Raw genomic sequence first — 22,513 nt, forward strand, 5'->3', positions numbered from 1 at the left:
GTTGGCCCAGGGGTCTCCTAAAGCAGCTGAAGGGTACGCAAAGGCCAAGAAGGCTGCAGCTGCGGCGGGGCGGGTGCTAAAACTCAGGCCTGGGAAGAGTTTGGGGAGGCCATGGAGAAGGACGTTCGGTTGGCCTCAAAGAGGTTCTGGCAAACCATCCGACTGATCAGGAAGAGGGGAACTGCTGACTCATTGTTGGGCTGGTTTGGCTGACACGCCTTTTCAGTGTCGCATGGGGGTCGGGAACTGTGCCCATGGACTGGCAGACCGGGTGGTGGTTCCCATCTTCAAGAAGGGGGACTGGAGAGTGTGCTCGAACTATCGTGGTATCACACTGCTCAGCTTCCCGCAGAAAGCTTATGCTGGAAAGGAGGCTTCGACCGCTTATTGAACCTTGGATTCAAGAAGAGCAGTGTGGATTCCGTCCCGGTCGCGGAAAAGTGGACCAACTCTTTACCCTAGCAAGACTACTGAAGGGGTCATGGGAGTTTGCCCAACCAGTCTATATATGCTTTGTGGACTTGGAGAAGGCGTTCGACCGGGTCCCTCTTGGGTTTTGTGGGGGGTGCTGTGGGAGTATGGGCTGCCGGACCCGTTGGCTCGGGCTATCCGGTCTTTGTAGGTCTGTAGTAGGAGTTGCGTTCGTAGCCTCAGTAATAAGTCAGACACATTCCCGGTGGGTGTTGGCCTCCGCCAGGGCTGCCCTTTATCACCGGTCCTGTTTGTGACTTTCATGGACAGGATTTCTAGGCGCAGCCAGGGGGCGGAGGAAATCCGGTTCTGGGGCCTCGGGATCGCCTCTCTGCTGTTTGCAGATGATGTGGTCCTGTTTGCTTCCTCGGACCGTGACCTCCAGCATTCGCTGGGGCGTTTTGCAGCCGAGTGTGAAGCGGCACGGATGAGAGTTAGCGCCTCCAAATCTGAAGCCATGGTTCTCTGCCGAGAACCAGTGGTTGCTCCCTCCAGGTGGGGACAAAATGCCTGCCCCAAGCGAAGGAGTTCAAGTATCTCGGGGTCTTGTTCACGAGTGAGGGTAAGGTGGAGCGGGAGATCGACAGGCAAATTAGTGCGGCTGCAGCAGTAACAGGCGCTGTACCGATCCGTTGAGTCGGAGGGCGAAGCTCTCCACTTACTGGTCGGTCTACGTTCCAACCCTCACCTATGGTCACGAACTCTGGGTCATGATCGAAAGAACGAGGTCGCGGATACAAGCGGCCAAAATGAGCTTCCTCCGTAGGGTGGCTGGGCTCAGCCTTAGAGATAGGGAAAGGAGCTCGGACATCAGGAGGGAGCCTGGGGTTGAGCCGCTATTCTTCCGTATCAAAAGGAGTCAGCTGAAGTGGCTCGGGCATCTAATCCAGATGCCTCCTGGACGCCTCCCATTAGAGGTTTTCCAGGCACGTTCAACTGGGAAGAGGACCTGGGGAAGACCCAGGACACGCTGGAAGGATTATATCTCCTAGCTGGCCTGGGAACGCCTCGGGATCCCCAGAATGAGCCTGGGTCGGTCTGCTGGGTGTGCTGCCACCGCGACCCGACCCCGGATAAGCGGCTGAAAATGGATGGATGGATAGTTTATTTAAGGACTTTCAGTCAGGATTTAGAATGCATCATAGCACAGAGACGGCACTGGTGACAATTACTAATGACCTTTTAGTCGCATCAGATCGGGGATTTAGCTCCATACTTGTCCTGTTACACCTTAATGCTGCATTTGACACCATTGACCATGACATCTTATTACAGAGACTAGACCAGTTGATTGGTATTAGAGGTACAGCACTAAGTTGGTTTAAGTCCTATTTATTAGATAGATCTCAGTTTGTATGTTAACGATGAAGCCTCGCTGACCCCCGCTGTTTTGTCATGGAGTTCCACAAGGTTACGTATGGCTTGATCGACATACGCTGTCGATCAAGCCAGATGAAATCAACCAGGTCGCTGAACTTGAAGCATGTCTTAAAGACATAAAAACTTGGATGACCTGCAACTTCCTGCTGCTGAAAATCGTAAAAAAGTTTTTTTACTCAGACCACAACACCTCAGAAATCAATTACTTGATAATATAGTTTCTCTGAATGGTACTGCTCTGGCATCCAGCACCACCTTAAGGAATCTCTGAGTTATTTTTGACCATGACTTGTCCTTTGGTTTCCACATCATATTTCAAGACTGTATTACTATAACTCCTTATTATCAGGTTGGTTTGGCAAGTCTATAGGGTCTCTACAGTTGATCCAGAATGCTGCAGCTCGTGTACTAACAAGGGCTAGGAAGAGAGATCATATGACTCCTGTGTTGACTGCTCTCTGCTGGTTTCCTGTAAGATCAAGAATCACATTTATAATCATTCTCCTCACCTACAAAGTCTCAATTGGTGATGCGTCATCATATCTTGATTAGCTTGTAGTGCCATATTACCCCACTAGAGAACTGCGCTCATTGAATGCAGAGTTACTTGTGGTTCCTAGAGTTTTAGGATGGGATGATGGGAGCGAGAGCCTTCAGTTATCAAGCTCCTCTTCTGTGGAACCAGCTTTCACCTTCAATCCGGGGGGCAGACACAGTCACTTCATTTAAGAGTAGACTTAAGACTTTCCTTATTGACAGAGCTTATAGTTAGGGCTGGCTCAGGTTAGCCCTGCTCTAGCCCCTACATATGCTGCTATAGGCCAAGACTGCTGGGGGGCATCTTAGGATACACTGAGCTCCTTTCTCATCTTCTCTTCTTTATTCTCTCCTGTTCTCCATCTCTCCTCCTGGATGACTTTATGTCTCTTTAATGCACACTACTAACTCTACTTCTTTCTTCTGGAACCTCTGTGCTTCCTCGCCTCATGTTTCCTTGGACCATGTCTGTCTGGAACCGGTCCTGCCTCCTACCATGGCCCTGCTGATGCTTCTCCTCTTTACTTTCTTCTGCTTCATGGATTCGTGGTTATCTGAATCGTGGTCCATGCCTACTACTCATATAAATAATGTCTGTCATCTTCATGTAATGTGCTGTAACTCTGTTACGATGTTCATTCTGGTCACATGACATCTATTGCTTCTGTCAATCTGGGGAGAGGGATCCTCCTCTGCTACTCTATGAAGATTCTTCCCTTCTTTCCCTTTGAAATGTTTTTTTTTTTTTTATGTGTACAGATTGTAAAGTCTTCTGAGGATAATTTTGTATTTGTGATTTAGGGCTATACAAAAGAAACTGAATTGAATTATAGAAGTGTAAACGGTGGATTGAATGGTGCGATGTAGGTAACTCCATATTTACTAACTCAAACCATTCAGACTCCAGAGTAGCAGGGGTTAGGGTTAGAGGCTGCAAGGCTAATGTTTGGTGTGGGGCAACTGAATCATTTAATGATAAACTAGATGTTTCCATTTAAAAAAAGCCCCGGGTGTTAGGCAATATCAGGCTTGAATTAAAAATCCCTTTCCTGATTTGTAAGAGAAAATATTAAAAAGAAAATACAAATATATAAATACTTAATTGTAATGCATTATTCAAGTAATATATGGTACACTAGCAGCTTGGTTAAAAAAAGATCTTAAAAATTAACAGGTATTACCGTTCAAGTGTAAACCTTTTTGATGCACAGCAACAATTTGGTTAAAAACTTAATATTGGCCAATTCATTTAAATAGTTGTTACTGATACCCTATCAAGCTATTTGAGTCAGTAGCCCAATATTGTTATTGATGCATCCCTAATGCCAACATTATTCACTAGCTCCATGTCATATTCAAATATTCAGAGCCCATGCAGTCTTCCATGAAAAAAAAACAAGACCAAAATTGCTTTGTGTATTTATATTTTCAAGTCTTTTACCTTCCTTTCGCTGCTTCTTCATGTAGATGCTTTTTCACTCAACTCTGTTTAATCCTCTCATTCAATACAGACAAGCCTCACTATCTGCCTCCATAACGCTGTCTCTCTCTCCAGCTCCCCCGTTACGGGAGACTATATTGAGAGGCCCGTTGAGAGAGAACCCAATCGTGTGGTTTGTCAGTGGCCCGATAGAGAAGGACCCAGTAATGGAAGGCCTTTTAAGACTAAAAAGGAAAAGCTAATTATGATAAAGGGGCTGTAAGTTGTGTGGTTATCACAGTGCTGGGCCTGCTGGTGCAGCAGACTGGTCCCTGACAGTGATAACCAGGCAGAGCGAGACGGCCGGCGCTCTGTCACTGTCACTCCGCCTCTCTGTTCAGCTAAAGATGGATTTACGCACTACAACTTTTATGCATTTATTTTCAAATGCATACAGCCCTAAAGTTTGCATTAGTTAAAACCTAAAAATGCAAGCTTTTGTCCATTTCTCTTTCTTCAACTTAAAAAAACAACCTCTTTTAGTATGCAGTAGGCACCCCATCATTTAAACAGACATTTCAGCACCAATTAAACCTTCTAAAATGAACAAGTAAGTTTAAAGGGAAGGCTTTTCTAAATGGTAAGCTCTATGACAATACCAGTCTGGGTAGTTTGTGCCTCCATTTTGTGCCGGCTCGCACTACAGCAGAATGACGATGCTGAGCTAGATATCGAGGCAGCCAGATAGACATATCAGCTGTCAAGCCATGGGGCACATTAGTGGTAGTGAAGGGAATGAATGGCTACATCTTCCCCCTTGCTCCCCAATTTCTTCTCCCTGTCTTTGATGCATTATGCATTATGGCTGTGCCTTACTATCTCACCTCTCTCAAATGTCTTTACTATTAATATTTCCATCGTCCCATTCTCTATCACACTTCTCTCTGGGAGAAATGCAGGAACGAACAAGAAAACAGAAAGGACACATTTTCAGAGCCATGCAAATGAAAAGAGAATAACAACACTGAAAGCACATGAATACATTTTTACAATAAATTTCAATCTAAACACTTAATTTTGCTGAAATAGGTATCAGGCTTTATTTCAAGATGTGTCTTGTGACAGCCCAGTAATAGTCTTAAGTAAGTTGCTTTGGATAAAAACATCAGCTAAATTAAATGTAATGTAATATAATTTCATTGTGAAGTCGCTTGTCTCCTTCCAGTTTTTCACAGTTTAAAGACTCTTCGACTTGTCGGACGTCCAAGCAATAAGAGACAAACATCTGCAAAAAAGCTAGAGCCACACTGGGAATAATTTGTTCTTTTCCTATTTGTATATTCAGGGAGATGGAGAGGGAGCGAACCTTTGACTTAAAGATGTCCACATACCCAGCTGGCTGTCGCCACACCACCTTCAACAAACACTCCTATATCTCTTTCATTCCTCTGGACCTGAGAAAGTTACAAATTGGACTTGAAATGTTTTGACTTTTCCAAATGTAATAGAAGAAAATATCCTTGAAGTTAGCGAGTGCAAACTTCTTTACATGACTCAATCAAAAAAAGTTAAAATGTCTTTCTCCAAATACAAAGTAAATGTTTCAATACTGCTTATACTACTTATTTCAAAATGTGTGATGGTTTACCAACCACTGTGACTGAATTTGGAGGAGAATGAGAAGCTCGCTTATACTTTGTGGTGATGTTTTTGTTGTGGGTTCAGCCAGACTGACGGAATCAGATAGAGAAGGACCCAGTTTGAAATAACTGTTCTTCCAAACTGACTCACTCCTCTGTAAATGGAACATCTGTACTATGGATAGTGATGTTGATCTGTAGTGGGCTCCTGCCACCTGGTGGCCAAGCTCCATACTAGTAAAATCTATACTGTATATTTAGCTAAATCATTGGACTGTGGGCGTGTACTGTAAATGTAAAAATAAGAAAACATAAATGTGTCAGTGGTAAAAGTGTTTATTTTTCTAGAATGTATTTTCCATTAAGCATGAGTGCTGTCCCTCTATAATTGCAATGTAGGAATGTACAAGAATACAATGAGCTAACCGTCACTCTTTATTTGACATATGACTCAGCCAAGAGTTTTAGACACTTGGCAAAGGATACAATGAGCCATTACTGACTTGTTTCAAAGTAAATAAATCAGCTCAACCAGCTGTAAGGATGTGTTATTGCGTGTCACTCACCACTTTGCGGACCCTGGTCTTATAGTCAATTTGAAGCTCTTGGTGTTTCTGCAGGGTCGCCTCCAAAGAGCTCTTCAGATCCAGCGCTCTCCTTAACAACTGCTGCTCAGCACCTGACTTGGTGAAGACCTGCACAGACAGACAGACAGACAAACAGACAGACAGACAGACAGACAGACAGACAGACAGACAGACAGACAGACAGACAGACAGACAGACAGACAGACAGACAGGCAGGCAGGCAGGCAGGCAGGCAGACAGACAGACAGACAGGCAGGCAGACAAAAAAGTTAAGACAGGCAACTTTGAAAAATAACACAAAAGAAAAGAGAGTTTGGACATAGTAGATGTTTATACCAAAAGCATATATTTGTGGCTCTAAAGTAATAACACACTGTTTACTATTAAGGGCCTAGGCCAGGGGTCACTAATAACTGGACCCAGACGCCGTTGTGTCTGGACCCTGGACCTATATAATTGGGAATTCTGAAATTTCAACGAAGTGCTTCTATTTTAACCAACGCAGCTTTTCTAGCCTTTATGGCGTTCAATGGTCCAGGAAACACACCAACCAATTATATGCATTGTAAATCACATCACATGATGCAACCAAGCCAAACAAATATGTGTATTCTGATAAGCATCGCAGCTTCAGTGAGATAAACACACTCTAAACACACTGAGTCAGAGAAGTTATTTCACATGGCCGTGTTCTCCAAAAAGAGAACAGTGGTCAGTGAGACAGAGCCTTTTAACCAAGAAGGAAGACTCTTTATGTTCAGTCTTCCCAAAGGCCGTTCCAAAGCAGTACGTCTCATGTGTTCAGGGACTTTTACAAGCAGCAATGTGAAGCGCCTCTACGAGACAAAGCACTCATATTTTCAGCAAACATACCGACTTGCATGTGAAAGGAAGACACAGAAAATAAACCTGAGCCCAAGATGATCAGAATCCTGAGACATGAAATGAATGAAATGAAAAGTACTTTATTAATCTCCAAGGAGAAATGAATTAACTGCCCAACAATAATGGAAACAGAGAAGACTAGAACTGAAACAAAAGGGTTTAATAACCACACATAAAGTCCATGCACACAAATGTGTCTTTTTACAAGATTAATATTGTGACTTTTTGGGTTACATTACTTCACACCTAAATTAATATGTATTTATATATTATGTTTTATTAATTCAGTTAAATTTAAATACTAATATTGTTGAGACATTACTAAGTTAAGTTACTTAAATATGGAACTAAATCAAAGCTCAAGTTAGACATTATTGGGATGTTCTGGACCTTTGTTTGAGGAAATTCTCTTTAACTGGACCTCGCTTGGTGGCCTGCCATAGTCTCTTTTGTTCTACAACTATGTCATAATAAACTCAAAATATTTTTCAATTTTACCAAGTGAGCTGAGTGCATACAAGCAGCAGCACCATTGGCAGCAGTACTAGCAGTAAAAGGAGTGGTATAATGATAGCATTAGCATTTAACTATAGGTTGTCTACTAGCAGGGCTTCAGTGGTAGAGCAGGGTCGGCCTTCAATCAGAGGATCGGCGGTTTGATCCCAGGCACCACTAGTCCATGTGCTTGTGCTTAATTCATGGTGTATGAATGAGTCCAGGTGGCACCTTAGCCACTGCCATCAGTGTAGGAATTTGTATCATCACAAGATTCAATCTACATGCTTTAATATGAGAATGTATCACACAACATATGGTTGAGCCCTGTGTGTTTGTACTAACCTGAACCCAGCCCTGCAGAGCTGGAAGGTGTTTGTTTGTTATCAGTCTATGAAGGTCTTTCAAGGTGGAAACCACGGCCTCATTATCTTCCGTCTCCTTCACACGAAGACCTGGAAGGAAAACAAAAGAAAAGAAACATCTAGAATTTAGTATTTCATTCCTGGTAAATAATTCAGGGATCAAACCAAAGGATGGAAGCACTCTCCCCACGAGCTACAGCTGTCCCTATTCAGACCATGCCCCCCTCCAGGTGGCAACATCGCATGCATGAGCCAGCCTCAAGTGCCTATTTGAGAAACCACAGTTTGTTGGGACTTAAACGTGAACTTCATTTCTCAGTGGCAGAGGTTGCTGCTCGATTTAAACCCATTAAGACCACACATTTTGATGCCACAGCCTTTACCACATTATATTATACACTGCCTGGCCAAAAAAAAAGTAGCCACCTGGATTTAACTACTACTGCCGAATGTACAAGCCTGTGGGGGCAGTGCTATGATCTATGGTTGCTGTGTTACACTTTGGAGCAGTTGCTCAGGTTTCGGTTCAGCAACGACCAGGTTCAGCAATGTTATTCCATCAATAGCTTTTTTTCTTCCTTGATGGCATGGGCATATTCCAAGATTTGCCAGGATTTATCAATGCCAGGATGTATGGGGCTAAGATTGTGAAAGAGTGGTTCAGGGAGCATGAGACATCATGTTCACACACAGAGTCCAGACCTGAACCCCATTGAGAATCTCTGATGTGCTGGAGAAGCTTTACAGCGGTCAGACTCTACCATCATCAATACAAGATTTTGGTGAGAAATTCATGTAACACTGGTTGGAAATGAATCTTGTGACATTGCAGAAGCTTATTAAAACAATGCCACAGAGAACGCTGCCGTAACCAAAGCTAAAGGCACTCCAACCAAATATTAGTGTGTGTGACCTTTTTTTTGGTTGCAACTTTTTTTTTGGCCAGGCAGTGTATCAAGGTATCAGACAAGAGCTCTGGCGACAGAAAACTGCAGAAAAATCAATAATAACACAAGCATCTTATTTATTTTCTAAGCTAGGTTATATACAAGCAGAGTTTTGGTGAGGCCAGTTGAGAATGAGCAGCCGAATATGGATATGATATATGGACCGATTTGGCCCCCTGGCTTTAAAGCTAATATGTAAAACCTTTTTGAAGTGAATCACGAAATAGATTGAAACTTTTTTTGCAAATGATGAATGGACTGTACTTGTTTCACACTGCTTGTCATCATTCACCCATTTAAACCCATTCATACACCAATGGCAGGCGCTACACCTTACATAGTGCTTAACCCCAAACCCCACATGCCTATCAGGACTGACTAACATTCACACCTCAATCACACCATAGGCACAGCTATGGGAGCAAATTGGGGTTAATTTGTTTGCCCAAGGACACATGACATGGACTAGCAAAGCTGGGGAACAATCCACAGTTGCCCCTCCTCATTGTCAGTGAGAATCAGAGCTTATGCGCTATGTTACACTTTGGAGCTGAATTGTAACATTCATCTTGACGTTTCTTCCGAACAGCGACTACACGCAAACTAAAGTAGAAGAGTCACTGAGGAAAGCGGGTCGGCTAGAAGTATGCATGATCATCTGTTGCTATAGAATCTAGCATATGTTCAAGAAAGAATCATTTTAGTATAAGAGCTGAATGATCATTGCCTGTAACAGGAAGATTTGCTTGAAGATAAGTTAAATTATGTATTTGTGAATAAGTTCAGCTTGTTACGTCACATGACTCAGAACATGCTGAATTCTGTGTATAAACTACAAGCTGCCACTGGTCCAATTCAATTTATTTGCCTGTTGGTTTTCTTTGCAATGCTTGATGTGTCTCCCTCCAGTTGACACATCTCTTATAATTGTTCCTAATATTGAATTAATAAAAGACAATGGAAGTAAATTGATGTGAAAAAAATCAGTGTTGCTGCTAATCATTGACATATGTGACTGTGGGAAAAAAATAATGTGTTAAGTGCTTTTCTAGTCTTCAGACCCCTTCATATTCACCCATTCGTATATTGATTGCATGTGCCACCTTCCCCTCAGGTGATCTTAATATTCATATCCAAACATACATCAAAGGCAGCAATTCTGGAGCAATTTGGGGTTAAGTCTCTTTCCCAATTACACATGGACATGGACTAGTGGAGGCGGATATCGAACTGCCCTTCTTCTCCTTGAAGGACGACCCGCTCTCTCACTGAGCCACAGTCGCTCCATGGACATTTTGTAAACTGGTACGGGTTCAATTGAAATTGAAGAATATTTAGTAGTTTTAATCAAAACTGATGAATAACTTTCATAAAATGAGACACAAATGCGTCTTAAACACAACTTCGGCACTCAAAGGTTGAATGTCTAAACACAAGCATATGGTGCCAGACACAAATGGCCTCAGCCGAAAGAAAATAGTCCAAAATTAGCCAAATTGTGATTTAAATTAGGAATTAATGAAGGCCATATGACAGTTAGGCAACCTGTCCAGGCCCCTTTCCCCATGGAACCAATACTTCTAGAACACGGTCAACAAAAGCTCAACTTTATAAGCTTAAAATGTAAGATTGTCTATTAGCAGCATTTTAATGTGCAAGTGTATGTTCACTGCACCCACCAGGAGTGAAGTTCAGGTCCAGACTGTAGGCGTGGGAGATGAGCCCAGAGTTACGAATAAACAAGTCTTCATCAGGAGACTCCCCCTCCTCTTCGTCACTACTGTCATTCGACTTTTCCTTATTTTTTTCAACCGAATCTTCCTTCTTTTCCTCCGAGTTGCTTTTCTTTTCATGTCTGCTCTGCTCCTTCTTTTGCGTCATTCCTTCTCTCCTGTCATTCTTCAGGTCTTTGCTGCAACAGGGCTGTTCTTCAACTGATGGATAATCATTGGCTGATTGGGAGCTGGAAGGGCTGCTATTGGTTTTCTGGATGTCAATCATGTCAAACTCAGGGAAAAGCAGGCTCATGCAGGATTCCATCTCTGTCAATGTTGCCTGGATGTCCTGGTATGACTCTGACAAAGAAACAACATGTAAATCTTATGTTGAATCTTTGCTTTATTTAGGAAACAAAAAAACGTTCATTCTAGATCTTCACAGGACCACATTGGATTTTAGAGAGTATGCTGAGCTGTCAATTTGGTCCAGTCCAGATCATAAAGAATTAGTTATTGTAATTATTATCACTTGCAATAATTTTAAAGACTAATGTGGTGTTTACCATCCATGTCTTTGGAGGCTGCCTCCACTCTATCCTTGTAAATTCTTTCCATTTTCCTTTGTCTCTCCTCCTCCCTCCTCCTCTCTGGTACTGTCCTGGCTTCAGCCTCCTGGAAGTTCACCTACAAACATCAATGCATCACATAGCTCACAGGTGGATCACATAAATAACATGGGACATGTGAATCATTTTGGTTAATAGCATTCAAGTAGAAAGCAACAGTAGGATGGCACTGAACAGAGCAAGTTAACATAATGGAATGCAGGGGTCAGTAACAGCATGTCATCTACAAAGCGTGCAAGAGATTTTTGGAAATGATCACATCTGCATGCCAAATTACCTCTTTCAGATAAATACCAATAGCTCTGTCAGCAAATTTGCCATAGTTTGTACTGTTAGCACCGTTAGCACTGTTAGCTGAGAGCCGCCGGCTCAGGTTTTTGTCTGTTGTTGAAGTTGTAGCATTGGGCAGTGGCGGGCCATCAGGGCCTGCTAGTCCTGCTCTGCTGGCCCAAACAGAATCACTAAGTTATTGCCATTTTATCAGTTCATTAGGGTCCGAGCGACTGACATAGTCAGTTCTAAGGAAAAACTATTTAACAAAACAATTAAGTATTCAGCGCACGTTCTTGGCCGGGTGAGCCGGCGACCCGCAGGCGTCCCCGATGTGCCGGATAGAGCGAGGACCCGCTCACAGCTGCTTGCAGCTATTAATCATTCATATATATATATATATATATATATATATATATATATATATATATATATATATATATATTTTTAATTTGTATTTTATTTTTTATAGAATATAATTGTTTTTCACAAATACACTACATGTATTTTAATTATTTGTCCTGCGCTGCTGCTGCTGCTGCTGCTGCTGACTCATGAAGAGAATTTAGGAATATTTCACGTGAATTTTGTACCATATGTCTCTGCAACTGCGGCTAAATTAAGAATCGGAAAATCCACTTATCAGCTGCACGGGTCAAAGTTAAGGAAAAAAAAAGAAAAAGGAAATTGCCGGATTTTACAGCAGTTAATATCATTTATTCTGATCGGCTCGTGCTTGAGTGCCGCAGTTTTGTTGGATTGTTTTGACATGTTTTGTTCTAACTGTAAGCTATTATATATTGAGTGTTTGAACAGCTTTATAGCTGAAAGTTAAAATGAAGGAGAGGAAACGTTCTAGTAAAGTGTGGAACGAGAATAAAAGTGGTTTCCCTTTTGTGAAAAACTTGGCTGCATTGTGTTGTTGTTTTATTAATAAAGTGAAGTACATTGTTCATTATTGATGCAGCATTCCATCATGCGTGTATTTATGTAAACAATATTAGACGGCACAGAAGGCGCAAGTCCATAATGCACGGCCCAACACTGCATTGTGATGTTATTTGTTCCTGTTTGCAGTATATTGTGTCTCAATGGGACCTTTCTTGTTGTTAAAATAGATACATACATATTAAAATAAGCTTCATAGGCAAAATATTACAGCTAAATTGTGACACACTTTAAAAGAACTTCCAGTAGGCAGCTTTTTACATTATATTTTCAATCCAAATGTTTTAATTCATCAGCAAGTCATTTGAGTTCATCCTTTGCTAACATTAAGCTGTTGGGCAGTTTGTTCAGCAGCAACAAGAGAAGAAAAGGGCAGTTTGATTCCTCTTACCTTCTTCACTTGTTTGAGAAAGTGGTAGCCCAGTGCTAACTTTTTATAAGCTGCCCCATAAGAGGTCTGCCATGATTGGACAGTCCGTATGGCCAGTGACCTGAGTTTTCTGGCTACTTCCTTAGGAGGGGGGAGGGGCTGCTCCGAGTCAGTCTCTACCGTCAACTCCAGGAACTCCTACAGAAAAGAGATGAGAGACACAGGAAGGGGAACACAGGATGGGAACATGACACACTTGAAGGAACATTGGCAACAGCTGACCTACTATTTCAATAAGACATGTATACAATTCAGTATCCATGTTTTTAAATCAAGATTAACATTTGATTTTAACTCTAATAAATACATTTATTTACTAAACTGATTTGGAATAAAAAAGATCTGAATAATGTTGCGTTCACACCGAACACGTCAAAAAAAATTCGACGCGCGTCGAGAAATAGTGTGTTCACACCAAAAGCAGCAAGACTAATCGCGGCGCCACTAAGGGGGCGTGGCTAATCTCCGCCGCTTTTCTCCTTGAGACAGCGATCTTTTCTGTTATAGACCTTATATGAAATAACAACTACATCTGCTTTGTACTTGTTGTGGAAGTCACAAAAATGTGTGAACATCGCCTCCATGGTGTCTGGGTTCATAATAGTCTCCGTAGTCCCACAACAGCCTGAATGAAGCCGCTATCAGCTCCTTCCGGGTGACCGGCAGCAGTTTGATTCAGCACCGGCAGGACGGCGGTGACGAGCGGACTATCTCAACGCTGATTGGCTGATGCAACTATGACTCGCGCGTTTTTGCAGCCGGAGTTGGGACATTTCAACTCGCGAGTCGACCCGAGTTCGCTCCGCGACCTGCGGGCTGTTCGTGCTGCTTCTACGCGTCTGACGCGCTGCCCGCTGGAAAATACGCGTCTACGCAGCTTTGACGCGGCTGTGCATTGACTTTACATGAAATCTCGACGCGTTCGTAGTGAACACAGCAGAAGACCCGAGTATGGTCGGCTGAAATGATGCTACGCTCTCTTTCTCCGACCAAATATGTAAAAACCTGTACAAATAGATGCTGTGATGTTATTGTAAAATAATACACAAATGTAGCTATTGGTCTACATGATGTCAGTACCTGGAAGTTGTCCACCAGCAGAGTTCTAAAGTGGTGTGATCTGGAGAAGAGCTCCCCGGCTATCTGGAAGGCAGACAGTCGGACCTCAGCATGTTCTTGGTTGAGCTGAGCTATCATTGAGTGGTACACGTGGTCTATGCAGTCATTAGACACTCTGGAGGGAACGAAAGACACAGAGTGAACAGTTATTCATTATTATGATTTTATTTCCGTATAACATACATGAATATCGTAGTGTTCTTATAATCGTGTAAATTCTAACTTTACAATGAATATCATTACAGCAAACCGGCAATTATTATTATTAACACTATTATTGTCAGTACTACTATTCAATTTCAGGGTTTCCCCTCCCATTATATTGAGAGGGGGCGGAGGGGGAAAGGGGTCGTCTTTTCGGCTGTTGCCTCCCTCAAAACAGAATACCGATCTCAGCTCAACATTGAGCATGAATTGAGAGTGAATGAATTAAAAACATGTGTAGAGGAAAGCAGCTCACTGCAGACACTAATACTGATACAACCCGATGGCTCACATATTTGCACTAATTCTGTTCTGTTCTGCAACAAAAAAAAAGCATATTGTTTTCCACAATAAGATATTTAGTAGTAACTAAATTTGCACAGATAGAACTTCATTTGCATTGTTCTAACAAAGTGATTGCACATGTTTTTGTTTTCGTCTGATGGAGCAATCTGGTTTACTTGAAAGTGATGCAATTTTTTTTATTCAATGATTTACAATCTGTACACATATGACATTGTCTGTCCTAGGACTTCACATCGCTTCAGGAAAAACTCCCCAAAAAAAGGGAAGAATCCTTAAGGCAGCAACATCCTCTAACAATAGATGTCATGTGTACACAATGAACCACACAACAGAGTTACAACAAATTTAATACATACTACAGAAATGATTCATATGATGCGTAGTAAGCCTGATAAAAAAAGTTACAACTACCAAAAATAACAGCAACAGTGGATATAGTATAATAATAATAATAATAATAATAATAATAATAATAATAATAATAATAATAATAGAAACGCAACTAATAATAATAATAATGAAAATAGCAGGAGGTGTCGGGCTGGACCAGGTTCCAGATATAGAACGATACTACCATTCTAGTATTTTGTTTTATCTGTAATGCATTACTTTCTTCTTCACACATTTTTCCAATGTGTTTACTCTGAATATTACCCCTACCTCTGTTTCTTTCTTTGTTTTAACCTACATTGGCCTTCGTATTGTCTCAGATTGGTTTGGGTAAAAAACATGAAACCGTGCATGTATATATGATTCACAGACAATGGAGAACATGTTGCATCATCAAGAAACCTTTCCATTAATCGTAAAGGGACCCACAGCAAAAGTGTTACGTCAGCTCTGATTCGAAATTCTGAGTATGTTGTGAGCTTTATGCACTACTATTTTGGCTTTTTTTCAGAAAGGAGCAACTTCAGGAGTAAGTGAAATCTGCTGTAAACATGCTTACGCTCAGCACTCAGCACTAAATGGTACATGTGACTGATGCCTAAATGGTCTCTCTTGGTAGAAATGTAGCTCTAAATTGTGACATACTTGCAGATCTTCTTGATTTCCTTCATCCTGTCCTGGTTGAGCTGGGGTTCTCCTGATGTGGTCAGCTGCTCCACCAGCTCTGACAGCCTGTCCCTCTGAGACAACTCCATCACAATTCATTAACACAGCTGTGCTGGGGATATCCTACTGAGTAAGTGAGTTTACAGAGAGAGAAGTTCTCCAGCCAAACCATTCAACGAAACAAATATCTAAAAATCCACAAAACTAAAAAGTGTGATGTAAATGTACACAGAAAGATCAGATGATATGGAAGTTATGTATTCCTAAACAATGTTGTATCAAATGCTTAACCTGTATATGGTATCAATATCTCTGATTAATATTGAAGGCTGTAAAATAAAACATTTTACTATTACTTATTATTGAATAACATCTGCATGTAATTCAATATCATGTCTGTAGCCCGTCCCAGATCTATGAATCTATAAACATAGAGGAAGGTCCTCCGTAATGCTAGAGCAGCAGCAACAGTAGTAGTAGTAGTAGTAGTAGTAGTAGGAGTAGTAGGAGTAGTAGGAGTAGTAGTAGTAGTAGTAGTAGTAGTAGTAGTAGCAGTAGTAGTAGTAGTAGGAGGAGTAGTAGTAGTAGTAGTAGTAGTAGTAGTAGTAGTAGTAGGAGGAGGAGGAGGAGTAGTTGTGGTGGTGGTGGAGCCGTGTATTTATTTTTTCTTCTTTACTAGCTACTATTTAACTACTACAGTTATTTGAAGTGGATTTACGCGTGTCTTAGCATGTTTTACAACATTTAAAAGAAGTAGTAATATTATACAACTAGACAATTAAAAAAAAGTTGAAATTAAGTTGACGTGAATGTATAGCACTTTGCTAGCTGCTACAATGCTAACAAATGTAAACACAGCTTGTCGGTGTCATTAAACAGTTATTATTCAGTTACGTTTCTGAAACTCAGTACCTGTTCCAGCTGTTAGCGCCAAGTGACCCGTGTAACGCGTAATCCTTTCATGACAAGCGACATTACATCAACATCTGCTCTTCAGCACCGTGTTTAAGGTAACAACAGTTTATGTAGCTAGCTTGTTAGTTGCCTCGAAACACATACTTCTGTTAGCTTCTTGTACTACCGGTTACACTTTTCAGAATAAAAGCATTGATAGGGCCACACCTCCTGAGCTGCACCTGGACACAACACATACGAAGGGCCGCTATGCCACTCATAGCATCGTATAAAGTCTGTAGTCTAATGCAATGAATAATACAAATACAGTTCAAATACAAATTCATTTTTTGGTGATAAATATGTACTGGACGCATAGAGCAACAATGTAGGTGGCTTTTGATAAAAGCATGAGCTAACCTAACAATGCTGATGTGATGCTTCGGTGTCACTGTGCAATGGAATACAATTAGATATTTGTTAGTCACTAGATTGATTATGAAGTGAATGATGGTTACTGACGCTAGCTGCCACGGATATTGGTACGATAAACTTATGGATTAGATTATTGCTTTGACTTTTAACACTACAATTCCTGAATTTGAAGGTGACCCAATGGGAAATCCACAAATACAAACACCATCCTTATTACTTAATTCATTTATTCATAAATTAAGAACACAAAGTAAAAAAAAAATTAAAAAAACTTTATTCTCGTCCTCACCTGCATCAAGAAAAGGTTCTCATAAAGTTAATTAAATAAAACCACCATCCACAGGGCCAGCCCAGCATCTGTGTACCCTTGTCCTTGAGTTGCCCGCAGTAGACTCGTCTTGAGGAATTTGCTCGTCTTTTGTTGGCATGAGTTTGAAGAGCGGTTGTTTTATCCCCGCAGTCAGAAGTCTCTCTCTCTCTGCATGTGCAGCCATCTCATCATTTCATTTTGAATTGGAGCGCATGTATAAGTTCTACAATCTCTGCAAAGTAGCCGTTCTCCTCTCCTACAATCATTTCTGACTGGACCATTTCCTGGTACTGGTCTCTGAGAGAAAGCAGAGAGCCCAGCAGAGAGCTGTCTAAGCGGTACTGATCCAAACACATGGGAGCCATCGCCAACAAAGCCCGCAGAGCCTGATAGAAAAAAACACTTAGAACAAGCTCATTTCATATATACTGAATTTGTTTAGCCATTCTGGGATTTATCAAGACATATCTGGATCATGTAGAATTAAAGCTGTTTAAAATGTGTTTATTATTAACTTTTGTATCAAAGTCAGTCCACCTTTTCTCTGTAGTCGTGCTCAGTGGACTCCAGCAGCTGTGGGACCAGACTGCACCAGCCCTTCTCCAGCAGCTCCCCCTGCAAAGACACCTGAGAGTACTGATGCACTCGCTCCTCATGGGAGGCATCCAGCACCAGGTCCAGACCCGCCTGAGAGATCAGCTCCTGGTGGAGCAGGACAGACAAACATCATCTAGGAAGTCAGATTCTACATCCTTCAAGTCTAAGCCAGAAAACTGCATAGTTTTCTGGGGTAGATTTGAACACCTAGAGAACTCCTAGATAACTTAAAGTTTGTATATCTGGAACTAAAAAGGAGTCACAGAGGCTGAGGAGAAGTGACAAACATGCAGATGCTGGTCTGTATTTGCAGGGGGGACAAACAAACACTTGGGCTAGATGCCACACATTCAAAACGTTGTAGCGACTTCCACAACAATGTACAAAGACAATGAAAAGCGTTAAATAGGTCAGACTTCCCTTTGCCTTCATTTACAAAACCAAACCACAGATTGCCGTCCCTAACACCGGTGACTCAATTACCTTAAGTGACCAAAACAAGTGTACAAAACTGGTTTCTACAGTTAGTTTGTTGTACCTTCTCACTGATCATGTCGTACAACATGGTGACAATGCGTGTACGCAGAACTCCACCTCCATCTGCCTTGAACAGCTCCGATAGGACCTGCAGCCCTCCATGTGACAGGAAGTGGCGCTGTGAGTAGGGGAAGTTGCGTAAAAGGGCGGCCACTGCAAACAGAACCTGACAGGAGGACAATCACACACAGAAAACATTACACCTGAATTACATGTATCTGTACACGCCTTCTCAACCATAAATTGTGATGCAGGTAATAAATCTGTACTTGTAAAGCGCTTTTCCAGTCTTCCAACCACTCAAAGCGCTTTAACACTACATGACATCATTCACACGCATTCACACACTGATGGGATGAGCCACCATGCAAGGTACCGCCGATCCTCTGATTGAAAGACAATCCCTACTGACCACTGAGCCACAGTCGCCCTGGTGTGTGTTGTTATCAGTACCTTCTTTTTGACCCTGAGTGGCTGTGCAGTGGCCAGTACGGTGAGCAGCGTCTGCAGAGCCCCACTCTCCACCGCCTTCACCTGAACCACCGGGTTACTGAAGGACAGAAGCTCTGTTAGCAACCGCTTGAAACCACTGACAGAGAGGTTGATGTACATAAATGCATTTTAAGCCAGAGCACCTGCTCATACAATTGTGGAGCTACTACTACTAAACTTGGAGGAGTACTTTGATGTTGTTTGATATTGGACAGGTGCCTTGTAGAGATGCAGCTTATTTGGTATGATGTTCAGTGCGTCAGATCTTAAACAGCTATTTGTACCTTGACACGGCAGATCCCAGAACAAAGGCAGAGCTTTCCTGCAATCTGATATCAGTGCTGTTCAGACCTTCTAAAATGAGCTGGAGACCCCCCATTGAACACAGGGTTTGAGCGTTATCCACCTAACACACACACACACACACACACACACACACACACACACACACACACACACACACACACACACACACACACACACACACACACACACACACACACACACACACACACACACACACACACACACAGGCCAAGTTATCAGCTTCCATCTCAGAACATATATGTAGCCAAACGTGTGGGTTTGAATGCATGTGAACACACGTGTGTCTTGTACCTGATGCACCAGATACTCCAGCTCCAGCAGGATGCTCAGCCTTTGCTCTGTCGTCGAGTTGCTGCTGTTAAACTGGTCCAACAAGCGCTTCATTATCTATAAACACCACAACACAACCATCTACAATATTGTTGACAGTTTGCTTTAAAGTAAAAAACACAATGAGCTTTTGTAATGAAAGTATTTTACTGTGAAGCAGCTGCGAGAAGAGGTGCGTACCAACATGCAGAGATGCTTTCTGACCACTGTGAAAAGGTCAAATGTCTGAGGTGGCTTTGTCCTCACTTCAGCAATAAAACATGTGTTAAAGGCTCAAGTGCATGATTAAAACTATACCATATCATATGATGATACTAGCTCTACTATTCTGATTGATTGGTCCTGCAACTACACATTCATCACTATCAATTAGTCTGGTGTTTACTTTCTCAATTCATCATGCAAGCTGCTGACCTTTAAGTTATTCTTATTTCAGTGACAAGCCGCCCCTCTGACTTTTAATCAGTTTAACTATTTCTGTAGAATCCATAAATGTGAAAGCTATCAAAAATGGAATAGTTGGATTCATGTATTGTACCACTAATGGAGCGCTAAGCCTCCTATCCCGTACCTGAACATCAGTCTCCACTAGCAGGTCCAGCTGAGCCAGGTCTCTCTTTAACTCGTCTAGGGGACGGTACTTGGATGCCACAGAGTCCTACAAACACATGGCAAAGAGGAGACATACAGCACAGTAGAAGTTTTAGTTATTAATAAAAGGGGAAATATTTTTTGGAGAAATATACAGGAGCACCAGCATAGGAGCAAAACAATGACTGCATTATAGCCACCTTAAAAATAAATAGTAAATCAATATCAGTTTGTGAGTTTGAATGTGTTCACGGCTTCACCTGGACGGCAGCTGGTCTCTGCTCTCTCCAAAGCCACCAGACTCTCTTTAGCTTGCAAAACAGTCGCCAGTCTCCCGCTGGCTTGATCTGTTAGTGTTATTGTGTGACTTTGTTCAATCAAAACTAATAGCTCTTTAAACACCAGAGTGACACGCCAACAAAAGCCATCATGCATGTTCAAATTATTGGTTTTGTCAAAGGAGTGTGGCTTTGAAGAGAGCAGATGGTTGTCACGGTCTCACTTACCTGTTAGAACACCGAGATAAAAAAGGAGAAATATTCTGAATATTTAGCGTACACTTAAACTGGTATTGATTTCTTTTTGTGGTCTAATAGGGTACTTCTGTAGTCTACAGCAGAACGTTGCTTTGCTACAACTCTTTCTCCAAACGATCTACTGAAAGTAATACTCTGACTATGGATAATGGCCTAATACAAACATGAATATGCTGTACTGTTAACTGCCGGTCTGTTTCTTTGCGTACTGGGTTCAGTTCCTCTTTCATCTTCTTCATGGCCCATTTCAGATCATCAGGACTGATGGTGGACTGGATCTCTTCTGTCTCTCTGCAAAGACAGAACTTTACTGCAGATAGAATATTAGGATTGTATCATGCTCGAAGCAAGAACACTTAGGGCTGCAGTCACTGCTGCTTCTACAAAGTATGAAATCGGTGAAAAAACTACTTAATGAAGTGGCTTGATCTTAAAAAAGGGTTTCATTTATGGACCCTTACCTGTGTTCTTGTGTCCAATATTTAAGCTGCTCTTTTCCAATTCTGACCTCCCTCTGACCCGTCTGCAGATTCAGCCTTACATGGGAACCTGCTGGCACTGCCTGGCCTGCACACACACACACACACACACACACACACACACACACACACACACGCATATGCATAAACACAGTGTAAAACAGAAGAGTCTTTTTGTCAACGACCAGTACCAGTACACTCTGCACTACCTGGTTTGAGCGTTTGCCAGTCCTCAGTAGGTTGGACCACCTCTAAATCTTCTTCATCAACAGCCACTTCTGTTTCTTCATCAGCACCTCCTCCCTCCCTTCCATCTGGATTCTTCACCACAGTTAATGCAGACTGCATACACAGAAAACAACATCACCACTTTATATAAGTTTTGATACTGACACAAAAACTATTTGTATTGAGAAAAAAAAGGACTATATTCATTATGCATGCTCGCAAAAAAAAAAGGACTATATTCATTATGCATGCTCGCATATTAGTTTTGAAGAAATGGAATGCATTCGACCCAACTTCCTTCTCAATGTTTGAAATCTTGCTGGCCCTCTTAACATCATCCCATCATGCATGTACCCGCTGTATCTTCCTGTTGGAGAACAATGGGTGCATTGCTGTCCAAAGAAGAGTTGCATGCTCTGTCCCCATCCCAAACTGACGTAATGCAAGGCATAACATCTGGACAATACAATAAACTCACCTCATGTCCAACAATGCTCGCTATCTGGCAGCAGTGCAGCAACAGGAGGAGAGCGGCTCCCGCAGCACAGCTGGTCATCAGCTGCATGGTGCTGGACCCCGGACACACGGTTCTAGATGACCCTGTATGGTGCTGGACCCCGGACACACGGTTCTAGATGACCCTGTATGGTGCTGGACCCCGGACACACGGTTCTAGATGACCCTGTATGGTGCTGGACTCTGGACACACGGTTCTAGATGACCCTGTATGGTGCTGGACCCCGGACACACAGTTCTAGATGACCCTGTATGGTGCTGGACTCTGGACACACGGTTCTAGATGACCCTGTATGGTGCTGGACCCCGGACACACGGTTCTAGATGACCCTGTATGGTGCTGGACCCGGACACACTCTATTCAGACTGGATGTTTTAAACGTACCTGGTTCTGTAGTTGTATCTTTTAACTTGAGCATTTAGCATTGACTTTTGTTAATACACTGTAAGTCAGTTCTATGGCCACCAGATAAGTCAAGCTAGTTGTCAACATGGGTTGAGTCCAGATGGTTACGGCAACAGCCGAACCCTGAGCTCTGGTCCTGTACACGGCAGCGCGAGAGCAATAACATGGACCCGGTCTCACACCTGGTACACTGCGCTGTCCTGCGAAGCCTTCCGTCATCGTCCCTGCGCTCCCATTGGTCCACGTAATTCTTCATCTTCTTCTTTAGAAAGCTGTTGAAGCGGTGCAAGTGAACACTGCTGCCACCAACTGGCGCGGAGTGGTCATGAGGCAATATTCAATTCAATTAAATATAAATGGTATAGCCCAAACTAACTGAAGGCTCCCATCCTACTTTTTAAGATTCTTTAACCACAAGTAACCCTGCATTC

The 22,513-nt window shown here is 42.2% G+C and overlaps 2 protein-coding genes across 12 annotated transcripts in view; both read right to left on the reverse strand.

Moving 5' to 3' along the window:
• uvssa (UV-stimulated scaffold protein A) overlaps nt 1–16,454 on the reverse strand; it is a 49,643-nt gene extending 33,189 nt beyond the window's left edge. For 3 of the 5 annotated variants that reach the window (XR_011078614.1, XM_068594978.1, XM_068594962.1), the window contains exons 1-8: nt 16,317–16,454; nt 15,384–15,530; nt 13,800–13,953; nt 12,681–12,857; nt 11,009–11,129; nt 10,407–10,802; nt 7,761–7,870; nt 6,015–6,143 (exon numbers count right to left, since the gene is read on the reverse strand). Coding sequence is in view for 4 of the 5 variants with exons in the window: in XM_068594978.1 (XP_068451079.1) it covers nt 6,015–6,143; nt 7,761–7,870; nt 10,407–10,802; nt 11,009–11,129; nt 12,681–12,857; nt 13,800–13,953; nt 15,384–15,493 (1,197 nt within the window). In the remaining variant the exon portion in view is untranslated. The remainder of the gene's footprint in view (nt 1–6,014; nt 6,144–7,760; nt 7,871–10,406; nt 10,803–11,008; nt 11,130–12,680; nt 12,858–13,799; nt 13,954–15,383; nt 15,531–16,316) is intronic. The other 2 variants (XM_068594988.1, XM_068594969.1) reach the window with 2 other exon arrangements.
• Nucleotides 16,455–16,983: 529 nt separating this feature from the next.
• Nucleotides 16,984–22,305, reverse strand: sil1 (SIL1 nucleotide exchange factor). 7 transcript variants are annotated; one of them, XM_068595695.1, is made up of 12 exons: nt 22,265–22,305; nt 21,639–22,016; nt 21,142–21,274; nt 20,915–21,020; nt 20,618–20,744; nt 19,898–19,984; nt 19,288–19,383; nt 18,954–19,075; nt 18,631–18,727; nt 18,179–18,343; nt 17,581–17,745; nt 16,984–17,429 (listed from the first exon to the last, which is right to left on the reverse strand). In XM_068595695.1, the coding sequence occupies exons 2-12, from the start codon at nt 21,723–21,725 to the stop codon at nt 17,232–17,234; spliced, it is 1,383 nt and encodes a 460-aa protein (XP_068451796.1). In that variant the 5' UTR covers nt 21,726–22,016; nt 22,265–22,305; the 3' UTR covers nt 16,984–17,231. The 7 variants fall into 7 exon arrangements, with proteins under 7 accessions (XP_068451796.1, XP_068451816.1, XP_068451806.1 ...); XM_068595715.1 differs by having other exon boundaries at nt 21,639–21,770; nt 22,062–22,284; XM_068595705.1 differs by having other exon boundaries at nt 21,639–21,975; nt 22,062–22,284.
• Nucleotides 22,306–22,513: the final 208 nt, after the last annotated feature.

Source organism: Clinocottus analis, unplaced genomic scaffold (genome assembly GCF_023055335.1).
Source record: "Clinocottus analis isolate CAN_PGR_092001 unplaced genomic scaffold, fCliAna1.0.p SCAF_10, whole genome shotgun sequence".
In the NCBI taxonomy this organism is placed as follows: Eukaryota; Metazoa; Chordata; class Actinopteri; order Perciformes; family Cottidae; genus Clinocottus; species Clinocottus analis.

Excerpts from the sequence above, each read along its gene's own strand:
- sil1 (XM_068595695.1), bottom strand. The coding sequence starts at position 21,725 with ATGCAGCTGATGACCAGCTGTGCTGCGGGAGCCGCTCTCCTCCTGTTG. Across the intron at positions 19,985-20,617 it reads TAACAGTACAGCATATTCAT|GACTCTGTGGCATCCAAGTA; the intron begins GTTTGTATTAGG and ends ATGTGTTTGTAG. Across the intron at positions 19,384-19,897 it reads TAGTGGAGACTGATGTTCAG|ATAATGAAGCGCTTGTTGGA; the intron begins GTACGGGATAGG and ends TGGTGTTTATAG.